Below are 14,542 nucleotides of genomic sequence, written 5' to 3' on the forward strand. Positions count from 1 at the left end.
GTCACTTAATGACAGGGATACATTCTGAAAAAACACATTGTTGGGTGATTTAGTCATTGTGCAAACATCATAGAGTATAATTACACAAACCTAGATAGTACAGCCTGCTCCACACCAAGCTCCATATATATATATATATATATATATAGAGAGAGAGAGAGAGAGAGAGAGAGAGAGAGAGAGAGAGAATGAGAATGTGTGTGCTGTGTGTTGTACAGTCTTTTATTCCTAGCGCCTGAGACAAACAATGAGATTAAATTAAGCACAAGAGAAAATGATGCAACCAGGAGCTGTAATAAACATGAGATGTATAGGGTTGTTGCTGGCAAACACAGCATATTGTTTTACAGAAAACTTTTTAATAATTAGGCGTGCACTCTAAAATAACCATAAAAAATAAAGTATAGTAAATGCTTGTGTCTCTGACTCTAGCTCTAGCCTGGAACCCATTCTACCTACAAGGTGAGGAGGATAAGCACCAGCCCTTCCTCTCTAGCATCTGGACACGAAGGAGAAGCTGCTGCCTTCTGTATTCAGCCTGACCTCTCAGAACCCCAGAGTTTCTAGCAGGTTACCCCCAGATGATTACTACAGATATTTCCTCTTTCTACAAGATTTTCCTCAGCTGGGCATTGGGTTAACAACTTAAGTGGCAAGTATTAAGGGCCTTGCCATACCCTTACACACCCACACCCCTCCCACTGCACTACTATGGGCAAACTGCCTTCACTACAAAGCAGAAGGTAGTAGGTATGAAACTGTGGCCTAAGAACTGGTACCACCCAGGCCCTAGGTTGAACACTCAAGAAAAGAGTCTAGCTGAGAAGGATATGTAACTGAACCTTAAGGTAGACTAAGAGGTAATGAGGGGAAAATCCCTTTCATGTAAGTACTGTATCTAAAAAATAGAAGGGAATATCATATTCTACAAACTCCTAGGAAAGACAGTATGACATGTATTGACTCATTTAATCCCTACTGTAATCCTTAAAGTACTATTATTTTCCCATTTTAATGATATAGAAAACTGAGATAGAAAGAAGGGAAGTCATTTGCCTATAATTGGTATGTGGCAGGACCAGGATAAGAATAAGTACTGGAGATGTTCCTCTTTTGGAATTACTTTGAAAAGCAGTAACGGAACAGGGGTTTTAATTCAGTCTGAGCAAAACAGGAAAACTCAGTTAAAAAAAAAAACAGACCAGGTATGGTGGCTCACAGCTGTAATCCCAGCAACTCAAGAGGTGGAGTTTAGGAGGATATTGGAAGTTAGTCACTAGGCAAAAGTCAGTGAGACTCCATCTTAACAAACAAGCCAGATGTGGTGGTGCACATCTGTAGCCTCAGCTATGTGAGAGATGTAAGTAGATAAGAAGATTTCCGTCCACCGTAAGACCCTATCTATCTGAAAAATAAATGAAGCAAAAAGGGCTAGGAGTGTGGCTCAAGTGGTAGAGCCCTTGCCTAGAAAGTGTGGGGCCCTGAGTTTAAACACCAGTACTGAATGTGCATATATACACACACACACACACACACAATAGAAGTTAGACAGAGGAAAACATATAAAGTAAGTCCTATGGTTGCCCCAGGTTACTAGCTGGAAAACATGTCTAAGAAGTAGCATAAAAAGGGGGACCCAAAGAAGAGCCTAAAAACCCAGCAGTCTCCTTGAGTAAAGGGTACAGAATTGAGAATCTAGGGAAGCTAAGGTGTCTAGAATTTGCAAGACAGAGTGCCAGAGAGAAGACAACTACACAGAAGAACCCCAGAGATCTGCAGGGGGTTCCTCTGAGTACCAATCAGCACATGTAGATAAGAAACTGTCCAAGAAAGCAAGCAGATGGTACACTCCCCAGAGCTCACACAGGGCTAAGAAAAGTTCATGTTCCCGACAACCTCAGTGGGAAAAAACTCATAATATATAGGCATCAATTAGAGTACTCAGAAAGGACTGCCTAGTAGAAAGGAAAAATGAGTCCCAAATGTTCTTTTGTACTAATACACAAAGTAATGCATAAAGGATCAAACTGTTTCCACAAAATCTCAAGATTATTTAAAAGAACATAAAAATACTCTGCAAATAACTTAAAATCATCTTGTCATACACTGAACTGGTATTTTGCATGGGAGAGATACAAAAGAAGAAAGAAATGAAACATTAATTCAGTGACCAAATATGTGAATAAGTCTAGAAAAGGTGGGGGGGGGGGAACCCATGACATTTAACAAGTTTTCATGCCTGATACTGCCAGACTTTACTCCAGGTTGTGTGTTCTAAGATCACAGATGTCAAGAGGTACTACTATTTCAAGCCATGTACCAAGGCTGGGCATATCTTAGTCTGTGCTACTTAACTTACTATCTTTCTCAGTTTCTTACAGCAAGGACTAGTACCTTTGGAACAGGTGTCTTCAGGGAGGAGTCAGCCCCTGATACTGTCTTATGTCAGTCTAACATTGTCCCAAGCTTTCTGCAGAAAGTGACATCAAATTATGTCACTTAAATCTGAATAATACATTGTGCTTCTGCTTAATAGTTTCTCAGTTACTTTTTTTTCTAACAAAAAGCTCGGCAAATACCTACTGATTAATCACATCTTCCGTTTTGGAAAAAAAAATTCAGTTGGCTTCCAAGATACTTTCTTGGTTCTTCCTGAACAACAATTCTTGAGTCTGATCTCTGCTAGTTCTTCATTATCTCCCTAACCTCTAAAAGCTGGATTGCCCTAGAATTCAATCCTTTGATACTTGTTCCTTTTCTATCAACAGTCACTCACTGGATGAACTCATAAATCTAATAAGCTATATATCACTTACATGGTCTCAGTTCCTAATGATACACCTGTAGCCCAAACCTTACATGTACCTCACAGAATGTATAATTAGCTATGTCTTGTAATTTTCCAGTCTCAGTTTTTATAGTTGATCAACCCAAAATCTTTCAGGTATCCTTAACTTATCTTTTCTTCAAATTTTGCATTTGGTCCATCAATAAATCTTCTCAATTCTACCTTCAAAATATATCTCCAGGCCTGGAGGAGTGGCTCAAGTGGTAGGAGTGAGGATTCCCAAATCCTTTTTACACCTGTACCTTTAGAAGTTCAATCATTGCCTTGTACCTAGATTATACCAGTGCCTTCTAGCTATAGCCAGAGTGATCTTCTGCTTTAAAGCCTCCAATGGCTACTCATTTCACTATGCATAAAGTCCTTACAATGGTCTTTAAAAAGTTCTACTTAATCTAACTCTACCCTACTACTCAGACCTCATTTCCCTTCCACTCACCACCTAATTTATTCCGCACCAGTTTCACGGGACTCTGTTAAACAAACTATACCTGAAGACAGCCCCTAGATCAGACCCTTGGCACCTACTACTTTCTTAGCTTGGAACACTCTTCCTCCAAATATCTCCATTCTAGCACCCTGACCGCCTTCAGGTCGTTCCTCCTATGTCAACTTACCACTGAGGACCTCCTTAGCCACTGAATATGAAATGTCAACCCCTGGCTCTCACATTCCTTATTCCCTTTACTTCTGGCTACCAGTTAGTTATATATTTACTCATTAATTTGTTTGTCTCCTTCCACTAGAACCTAACTTCCCTGAGGTCAGGGATTTTATCACCTCGTGGTCACTATTTTGTGTTCCTTACCTGAAGTAGAGCCTAGCACATAGTATGTACTTAAACAATGAATATATGAAAAGGTAGGAAGAAATAGAAGAGCTATTTTTACCAAATGGAACAAATAATTTGGCCTATATTGTCTCAAATTTTCTTGTGTATAAAATGCTAAAGATTTCTAGCACTGTTTCATGCTATGGGGTAGCTACAGATTATGGGGCTATTCTGTGGTTAGGATAAGTACACAACTATCTTAGTACTAATATGCTACCCCTACTTTCTCTGAATTTTGAATACAGCAAAGATCTGTGAATTCCTTTTACCTACTCTGTGACAGGGCCATGACTTCTACTCAGTTTCTCCCCCTTAGTAAGGAGTGAGATATGGGCTTTACTTGTGAGACCAGGAGCAATTGCCAACATTGAGTCAGTTCACAGCAGGATTCCTTACCTCCACTGCAGCATGCAGCTGGAACGGGGACTGCCAGGGCTGCTGTGGGCTTGTGGGTTCAAGAAAAAGACAAGAGGAGAAGTAGCCAGAACACAATCAGCACTAAATGGGACTTTAGCGAGGGAGAGAGCTGGAGCAGATGAGGGTAAGAACATGTGCTGGTTTACGTCGGCTCCTCTGCAAAGAGTAGAGATTCTAACAAAGTACCACAGTAGGAAAAACACAGGGTCAGTGACAACTGCTTAGCAAAAAAAAAACAATTTAAAATGGGTTAGTTTAGGCCATAGGCTCAAGAAAAGTAAAGTGGTCAAAAATCATTCTTAGATACTCTTTATCAGTACCAATACTGGCGAAGAATAACAATAAATACTAAAACTTAACCCACAGAATTAAAATAAAAAATTTAAACTTTGGCTATTCGAAGTATTTAGAATCAGAAAAATCAAAAACTGAAAATTTACTACAACTCATCAATTAGTAAGCAACAGGTAATATTTCATGTTCAATTACTAAAACTTCCTAAAGAAATATGTATATCCACAAAATACATATGTTCTCAAAAGTTTTATGAAGAATGACTCTAACATATATAGCTAAATTTTCCCTAATGAATACAGCAAATAATATCTCTTAATCCTGTATAATAAACTTTGTTTCTACTTAAATTTTAGTTTCTCAGGTACTTTTTTTCCTCCAAAAACAAGAGGAAAAAAGATCTAGTTGTCTTCATATGTTAGGTCCTACTGAGGCTATTAAATAAGAAAAGGTCGAAAGAGGTGATTAAATATAAAACTATAATTTGTCATCATTGGTAGAAACAGTGCAGATGATGAAAAATAATGAATAGATTCACAATGCTTAATTTGCTACAGAACTGGCATGACTTTCTATATCTATGCTATAAGTACAATATTTTAATTACAAAGTAAAACAAATACTTAAGTATCATATAAGCATGAATCTCTTTCAAAATGATGTTACTTTCCTGTGACATTGTAGCAATTTAGAATACAGATATTATAATATTCTACTGTTGTTTAATATACACACATATATATTCAAAGGAAATCTTCACCTTCCTTCTCATTTTCCCTCTGACTGATCTATGCTTATTTCTTAGGTGGCTATACACAGTATGGGATATAATAGGATAGGAAACGGGAGGGCAGACAGTTATTCAGAATTATAGCTGGGCATGGTAGCACATGCCTGTAATCCCAGGAATCAAGGCAGGAAGACTGAGAGTTCATGGCCAGCCTGGGCTACATAGCAAGACCCCATTTCAAAAAAAAAAAAAAAGAAAGGGGGTGCTGTGGAGTGACTAAAGTAGTAGAGCACCTGACTAGCAAGCATGAGGCCCTGAGTTCAAACCCCAGTATCAGAAAAAAAGAAAGAGGAGAAGGAAGGAAGGAAGGGAGGGTGGGAGGTAAGGAGGGAGGGAGAGAGGAAAGAAGGAGGGAGGGAGGGTGGGAGGAATTATAGGCATGTCTAAATTTTCAAAAACTCAAAGTATATTCCCTTACATATGTAAGTTAGAATTGAACACATAATAAGCCACTCTGTATTTGTTATCCTGGGTACTGCTTATACAGAATTTTGGAGTCTTAACTTTTTTTTCAGACGGGTTCTAAATTGGACAGGCCGGCCTAGAATTTGTCATCTTCTTACTTCAGTCTTTCAAGTAATTAGGACTACAGGCGGAACTAGCCAGTCTTAAGTCTTAAATAAATAAGGTTTTTAGCCATTATAGAGATTATAAAAATCTGCGAAAACTAAATCCCATCTTCTTTTTGCTCTTAATTACTACTCTGCAAGCTAGTTATACAGTGGGATAGAATCTAAAAAAGGATGGCTTGAAAAAAAGGAAAGATGATTAATATACCACTTATGACCTTCTAGGGATATTTTCCAAATTCAGTCACTAAAACAGATACACGGCTTCCCAATGCCAGAGCATCAACACTGGAAGGGCACGACTGTTGACCACTTACATTTTCTTAAACTTATGAACTCCATTTAAAAATTCCAACCTTGCTAACATGTCATCTTTAATTTAACTACTTCAGTTGATGAGGCTTCTTTTTCATGGTCTTTCACTTTTTTAGTCTGTCTGAGAATAAAAGGTTTTTTTAAAGTATGCCAATCAGCCAATTATAGTTCAAAAAAGTACTGTTTTCCAGAGTAGAATTGGTAGTTTGAACAATGAGCATCTGCAGACATTGAAGGGCATCAACCCACAGGAAGCCACTAGAGAAGTCAAAATAAGTGGGGGTAAGCACTAATACTCGGGAAAAAAATCTGAGGTGCACTCCCTTTGTTCTGAGAGCTAAAAGAAGGCAGTTCAAGACAGATAATCAAGGTGACATTGATTTTAGGACTTTTCTTTCTCTGCTGTCTAATTTACCAATCAACTCTCTTGGCATTTCTTCACTAAACAAGCCCAAGCAGTTCTTGGAAAAGTCACCTGCAGTGGAAGCCTTTTTCTAATCCCCAGTTTTGAAACATACCTAATAAAATGTGTTTCTCTTTTAGCCAACAGAAAAGCAAAATTCAAGGCATTCCCTAAATGACCCCAGCTTGAATCTGCAAGGGAGGTCTGAGGTTCTGAGCTGACAGGCCAGGAGTAGAAATGCAACACTCTCTCCTATCAAAGAACAGATAGTTTTCATTTTCATCCCTTTCTCAAATTCCTGGGGCTAATATTTGCAGCTTTTGTACTGACTTTAAATAATCATTTGCTTTTAAGAAAAGAGAAAAACTATTTTCATTGCTACCCCAGTACCCCAAAGCACCAGAATTCCTAAAATTGCATCCAACTCTATTTCTAGAATTGAAAATTGTACAGGTTCCTGCTAGAGACTACTGTCTTGACCTTGAATTATTAAAGTCAGCTCAGCCCTCTTCCTGACAGACATCTCCAAGGTGGAGTCTTCTTCCAAGCAAATAAAGTTGTTAGTTGGTATTAGTTCTCTTCCTGACATCTGCCAGTGTCCAGTCAGAGACCCCAGCCTCCTTACTGAATCCGCAGGCATGGTGCTCCCAGTCTCTCTCTCCTCCGTTTCATCATTCTCCTGGCTACTCAAGTTCTGCCCTCTCACACTGGAGTCTTGGCAGGAAGTTCTCTCACAAGGGGCATGTCAATCAGAGGAAATTTACGAAGGCTTCCCAAGTTTATGGGGAACAGTAAAGTACTTTCCTCAAAAAACATGATATCGAGAATTCCTCCCAAAAGAATTGCGTCCTAGGGGCAGCAGTGAGGAGCTCCAGACCCCAAATGAATCAGCTGTCCTCTGCTCTGCCTGACATCATTCGCACTTAGCTCGAAGCAAATCAGAGCCCCAAAGAGCACCTTGTTCCCTTGTCAGTGACAAGCACCAACTCCCTCCCCCACAAATCAGTTGCAACCTCCTGCCCTGAGACTTGGCAGCAGTGAAGGGTCTGGCAGAAAGTGTACATACCAACCTGAAAACTCACACTGTGTTAGAAATACTATTAACCCAAGACGCACGGGCCAGACTACAACAGCTGTTGCAGTGGGCGTACTGGAAGAAATCCTCTGACAAATCCTAAATTGGTAAATGAGCAAGCTAAGAATAAGCAGGCATTTCTGCAACATTATTCATTTTCAAACCCAGGCCTGGTGGAAGATACAAGACTTGAACATTAGGATTCAAAGCATAGCAGTTCTTCAAGTTCTGAATGTGATCAATTTAAATAATCTATACTCCTTCAAAGTTTGGTACCATTCTTAAAATTCAATTTCTATTACTCTCTAATCACTTCAATAACTTTGGGAGAAAAGCCATAAGGAAAGTTAAGAAAATAAGCCCAGAAACTAGTTTAATTTCATCCAATAATCATTAATGAGATCATTTATATAACAGACTTTATGTTAAGACTTTAAGGTAACCTGCAAAAGAACTTGAAGCTACTTGTGCATGCTTTGGTTTCCCTGTGTGTAAAATGAAGATAAATTAAGGTACCTGATATATAGGAGATGGTGAGAATTAATATATGTAAACCAGGAACATACCTAACACAGATAAAGCACTAAAGAAGTGTTAAGTTATTATTATAGATCTTGTCCTCTGGGAGCTATCTCTCAGTCTAAAGGAGATGTGTCTAAACAAATAGGAGAAATTTGAGGAGAACAGCCTGGCTGGAGAAAGCCAAGTGATCAAAGTAAACTGTGAGCTCAACACTGACAACCAAGAAGCCAAAGGGTAAGCAAGTCAGTCTCCTCCCTGCTACAGAGTATCAGCCAACTCTGATGGGCTCTTCTCATTCATTTAGAAGGCTAAGTTTGTTGAATTATTTTCTGAGATGATATCAAAGGATTAATTCATACTCCAATCAGCTTTTTCCAACTGGAAGTCACAGTTCTTCAGTAAGTCATAAAATCAATTTAGGCAGTCAAGATCAATATTTTAAAAAATGGTAAACAGAAATAGATAGAAAAGAGTATTTAGAATATTTCACACATAGTAAGGGGTAAGCACTGTTTTGTAAAATTTGTGAGTTTGAAATGACTATTACTGAAATATGTGTGAACATGGATAATGGGCTACAATATAAAATCTATTTGTTAAGCATTAAAGTCTAAATCGTTCAAAAACCACTGTTCTGTTTTAACTTTCCAAGCAAAATCCACCCCACCTAGTAGGTATAGGCACTCACTTTTCTTCCCCACCCCCACCCCACCGTATTAGCCCAATTCCTCAGCCCTCACAGTTCCTATTTCAGAATTCTGAGTTGTAAAGATAACTGGAATGCTCTCTTAAAAATCTAGCACCTCTCACTAAGTACAGAGACCCACTTTGGAAAGCCTTGTGATGATATTAGGGTCAGTCACAAAAGCCCCAGCCTCAGTCTATTCCATGCCCAGCTGAGGCTTACAAGTGAGGCAAGGCCCTAAGTTTCTATTCAACATTCTTCCATCTGCTAATACCCACACTAATAAATAATAATAGTAATAATAACCACATAATAGTGACCAACCTTTATTAAATGCTTACTATTTACTAGATTCTATTCTAAGTACTTTATAGGCGATACCCATCTAGTCCTCATCACAGCTCTATGACTGTGTGCTATTATTACTTCCATTATTTGAAAAAAAAGAAAAAACAAACAGAAAGGCTAAGACCATGCCACTGGTAATTGGGAAAGTGGCCTCTTCTCTGTGTGTGATTGCCCTACATAAGAATTTTATTAGCCCAAAGTATTCCCATGTCAGCCATGTTGTTGAACTGAAGCAGTCTGCCTCAAGAATCAATGTTAAAAACCACTTGGTTATACCTTTCAGTAGACGTTTCTGACCACAATAGCAAATGAATTTCTCACCAGCCTGCTGTAATAGTAAGTTGGAGCAGGAGAGAGAACATGGATCTCCTTAAATAACAGTAAAGTCAGAAAATATTCATTCAATTTTTAGAGTACTGAGTTATGTCTTATGTCCTTTCTCTAACCAAAGAAGGTACTATGTTTTCCTTCAGGGTTTAATACATCTCCACAAAGTTCTTTCTTTAAACTTATTGCTATTTGAATCCATTTGTGCTAATATTCCTATGGGTTTGCTAGCAGTAGGAAAGCCTAACATTTCCCTGAACTGGTGACAGGGCTCAACACTTTGCAGGAGAGGAAATAAGATATCCATCTTTTTTTATTCATTCATACAACTGTTTACTGATTGTATTACTACCCTTAGCCAGGGGGAAAAGGTCTCTGCCATGAGCTGTTTACTTTAGAGGTCCTTCAAAATAGTACAAACCCAAAATTTAAGCTCACTAAAAAAGTAAGGTTGACTCTGTGTCACGAGACCTGGTGTTCTCCAGTGGCAAAATGGAACCCTAAAAATCCATTTAAATACTTGCTGTTCAGACGCAAGAAAACACCTGCCCATATCCATTTCCATAACCTTACAAAACGGGTGACAGGGGCAACAGCTATGTCAGAATGCCTTTTATGGATTGTAAAACTACGAACTTCAGAGAGAACTCTGCCTGAGAATAATGAAAATGTGAGAGCATAGGTTCTTAGATGAATTAACCTGTCAAATCCTTTCTCTCAGGTAGCATGAATATAATAGGTTTATTGCATAAGAATATTACTATTGGCTAGTCAAACATCCATTTACCTGATTTCTCTTTTCCAACTCATTCTTCTAAAGGTACTAATAATTTAGGTCAGTATTCTTAACAATTACACTTAGCAGCTGAGAAACATTTTGCAGAATTTAACAATTCATATTACTAAAACGTGTTTATCTGCAGGTCTAGACATAACATAAGAAACAAATATTTTACACTGATAAATAGTTAAATGGTTAATGTTAGAATTTAATTTCTTTTTATAAGAAGCATGTATTGTTGAAATTACAAAAAATTTAAATTCGACTTATTCAAATAATTTTGAATGTGATCATTCTTAAAAGAATAGTATTAACTGTCCAATATTTAGCTAAATCAAAGATTTTCCTCCCTGTCACTTAAAAGTAAAATAATCATAGAAAACAATGACAATTGTAAGTTTAATCTAAACAATTTTTAAAGTTGATGCTTGAATGATTGAATATATGAGATGGATAAAAAAGATAAAAACAAATGGTCAGTGGATAAAAACATGTACGAAGTTACTAACAGGAAATAATCATGCCTAACATTTTTAAAGTAAATATTACTCTGTTCCTTGGGCTGGCAGAATGGCTCAAGTAGTAGAATGCCTGTCTAACAGGTGCAAGGCCCTAACCTCAAACCCCAGCACTACACACACACACACAAATATTACTCATAGATTATAAAAGGAACAGAAATTACACTACAACAAACTTTATAATACATATTGTTGAGTTAACTTCGGATGAAAACAAGGGAGTAAATACAGGTTTGGGTTAAGCAAGAACGAAAGGAAAAACTTCAGTTTTAGGCACTGACCTGAAAGACTGGCAAACTTTCACCTGTAACATTACTGAAATAGAACTAGCCATTTTGCTACAACCGCCACACAACTAGACAAAATGTATGAGGCAACAGTTTTCAGGTAATGTAAGAAGGCAAACCCAGAAAGAAGGGAAACTCAAAAGCTGAAGTTGTTCCATCAACTACCCCAGAAAATTAGCTGGGAATAATTTTCTTCCAAAGGCACAGACAACCAGAGTTGCAGAACACAGTAGTTCTACCACACTAAGGAGGAAGAAGTCAAGAGTCCAGGGCAGGTAATCAAACAGACTTTGTATATTCACTAGAAAAGACCACATGCCAGCCATAAAAGAAGTCTTGAGAAATTTCAAAAGATGAAATGTCACAAACTATGTTACCTAACCACAACAGAATTAAATTAAAAATCAATTACAGTAAGCTTTCACAAAATCCCCCAATATTTGGAAATTAAGTCATACACTTAAGTAATTAATTGATCAAACATGAAATGACAAAAGACAACTGAAGACATTTTGGATTAATTTTTTTTATTGTTATGTTGGGTGGGGGTACATTGTGGCATTTACAAAAGTTCTTACAAAGAAATGGGCAAGTGAACTAAACAGAACTTTCTCAAAAGAAGAAATTCAAATGGCCAAAAAACACATGAAAAAAATGCTCACCATCTCTAGCAATAAAGGAAATACAAATTAAAACCACACTAAGATTCCACCTCACCCCTGTTAGAATAGCCATCATTAGCAACACCACGAACAACAGGTGTCGGCGAGGATGGGGGGAAAAAAGGAACCCTCTTACACTGTTGGTGGGAATGTAAACTAATACAACCACTCTGGAAAAAAATTTGGAGGCTACTTAAAAAGCTAAACATCGATCCAGGAATACCACTCTTGGAGATATACCCAAAAGAATGTGACTCAGGTTACTCCAGAGGCACCTGCACACCCATGTTTATTGCGGCACTATTCACAATAGCCAAGTTATGGAAACAGCCAAGATGCCCCACCACTGACGAATGGATTAAGAAAATGTGGTCTTTATACACAATAGAATTTTATGCAGCCATGAAGAAGAATGAAATCTTCTCATTCGCAAGTAAATGGATGGAACTGGAGAACATCATTCTGACTGAGGTTAGCCTGGCCCAAAAAACCAAAAATCGTATGTTCTCCCTCATATGTGGACATTAGATCAAGGGCAAACACAACAATGGGATTGGACTTTGAGCACATGATAAAGCGAGAGCACACAAAGGAGGTATGAGGATAGGTAAGACACCTAAAAAACTAGATAGCATTTGTTTTGCCCTCAACGCAGAGAAACTAAAGCAGCTACTTTAAAGCAACTGAGGCCAATAGGAGAAGGGGACCAGGAATTAAGAGAAAAGGTTAGTTCAAGAAGAATTAACTTAGAAGGTAACACACACGCACAGGAAATCAATGCGAGTCAACTCCCTGTATAGCTATCCTTATCTCAACTAGCAAAAACCCTTAGTCCTTCCTATTATTGCTTATACTCTCTCTTCAACAAAATTAGAGATAAGGGCAAAATAGTTTCTGCCTGATAGCGAGGGGGTAGGTGGGGAGAGAGAGAGGGTGGAGGGTAAGGGAGGGGATAGGGGAAGGTGGGATAAATGACCCAAACATTTTATGCACATATGAATAAAATAAAAATTTTTAAAAAGTTCTTATAATATATCACAGTTAAAATGACCCCCGCCATCATTCTTTATCCCCCTTCCCCCTAGATTAAATTATAATGAGGACACAGCTTTGAAAGGAGTATTTATTGGTGAATGTCACAATGTACCTTCAGTACAACCATAATTTTGAAAATAACATTTTTTAAAGGAAGAATGAGTATTTAGAGGGAAATTTATAGATTTAAATGCTTATATTAAAATTTTTATTAATGTATCTCACCACAATTTTTAAAACTTTAACAATTAATTAAAAAGGGATTAAGACCATGATCTTAGGATGGGCAAACATTTCTTGGACAGAACATAACTGAGTACTAACTATAAAAGTACATAAATTAGGCAACATCAAAACTAAGGCCTGTTCTTTGTAAGACATCATTCCAAAAAGAATAAGGCAGCCCTGGGAGAAAACAGTACCTCATTCATTCATGTATATACATATATATGAGATGTATTATGTATAGTTACAATATATATCTCATATATATAATAAACATTTATCTGAAATATATAAACAATTCTTGTCATTCAATAATTATTTTTTTAACTTTATTCTGCAAATGGGAAAAAGATTTGAACCCATGTATCACAGAAGATATAACCAACCAATAATGTCATAAAAAAACCACAGTCATAGTCAATACCACTATTAATCTGGGACATTCAAATTAATATTCAATGAGATACTAATACATACCCACCAAAATGGCTCAAATGTATAAGTCTGGCCATAACAAGTGCTGATATGGATGTGAGTCACTAGAACTCTGAACATCACTGAGGGAGTGTAAAATGGTGTACTGACATTGGAAAATTGTGTAGCAGTTTTTTTACACACTTAAACATAGACTTACTTATAATTTGACATGTATAATTTGACAGAGAAGGGGTCTGAAATCTAAGTTTGGCTCTTGTATTTTTTAAAAAGATTTTAAAAATTTCACTCAAAAGAATTTCTACCTACCAGATACCATGAAAATACAAACTGACATTTCAAAAAATATAAGGACATTAATATCAAGGAAATGGAAAAATTAAGTCTACATGATGTATTGATTTTTATTTTGACAATACTAGAGATTGAATTCAGGGCCTCAGGCTTGCAAAGCAAGTTCTCTCTCTCTTGAGCTCCCAGTCTTTTTTGCTTTAAGTTTCGTTTTTTAGAAAAGGTCTTATGCTTTTGCCCAGGCCAAGCATATTCTACAATCCTCCTAGCTCTGCCTCCTAAATAGGTGGGATTATATATGTAGATGTGTACAACCACGCCTAGTTTGGTTTTGAGATAGGATCTCACTTTTGCGTGGACTGACCTCAAGCCACTACCCTCCACCTCTGCCTCCCAAGTAGCTAAAATTACAGGAATGTGATACCATACCTAATCCAATGTATTAGTTCTTCCATTGCATAACAAATTACCATAAACTTAGCCACTTAAAACACATACGTATTATCTCAAAGTTTCTGTTTCAGGAATTCAAATGCAACTTATCTGTGTCCTCTGCTTATAGGGTCCCACAAAACCGCAATCAAGATGTCACCTAGGCTGCTTTTTCATAAGGAGATTTGATTCAGGAAGAATCCACTTCTAAACTCACTCAGATTCTGCCAACAGGCAGAATTCATTTCCTTATGGCTGTAGACAAAGGCCCTAGCTACTTGCTGGCTATCAAGTGAAGTTACCCTCAGGTCCTAGAAGCTACCCTCAAGTCCCTTTTCAGCTAGACTTTCCCAAAATGCTGTTTAAAAAAAAAAGTAAGGACAGATTCTACAGTAAGTTTACCAGCTGGACAAACTCTTATATATCATAATATGGGGTGATATCCCATCAC

General features: G+C 37.5%; 1 protein-coding gene across 14 annotated transcripts in view; it reads right to left on the bottom strand.

The window, feature by feature from the left end:
• Mast2 (microtubule associated serine/threonine kinase 2) overlaps positions 1-14,542 on the bottom strand; it is a 182,514-nt gene that overhangs the window by 75,826 nt on the left and 92,146 nt on the right. The window contains exons 1-2 of one of the 14 annotated variants that reach the window (XM_020157653.2): positions 7,091-7,488; positions 4,074-4,268 (exon numbers count right to left, since the gene is read on the bottom strand). The exons of 11 other annotated variants lie outside the window; for them this stretch is intronic. In XM_020157653.2, the coding sequence (XP_020013242.1) occupies positions 4,074-4,268; positions 7,091-7,140 (245 nt within the window). In that variant the 5' untranslated portion in view covers positions 7,141-7,488. Of the gene's footprint in view, positions 1-4,073; positions 4,269-6,103; positions 6,130-7,090; positions 7,489-14,542 lie in introns of those variants that run through there. 2 more of the 14 variants (XM_020157657.2, XM_020157658.2) reach the window with 2 other exon arrangements.

Source organism: Castor canadensis, chromosome 7, assembly GCF_047511655.1.
Source record: "Castor canadensis chromosome 7, mCasCan1.hap1v2, whole genome shotgun sequence".
Classification (NCBI taxonomy): Eukaryota; Metazoa; Chordata; class Mammalia; order Rodentia; family Castoridae; genus Castor; species Castor canadensis.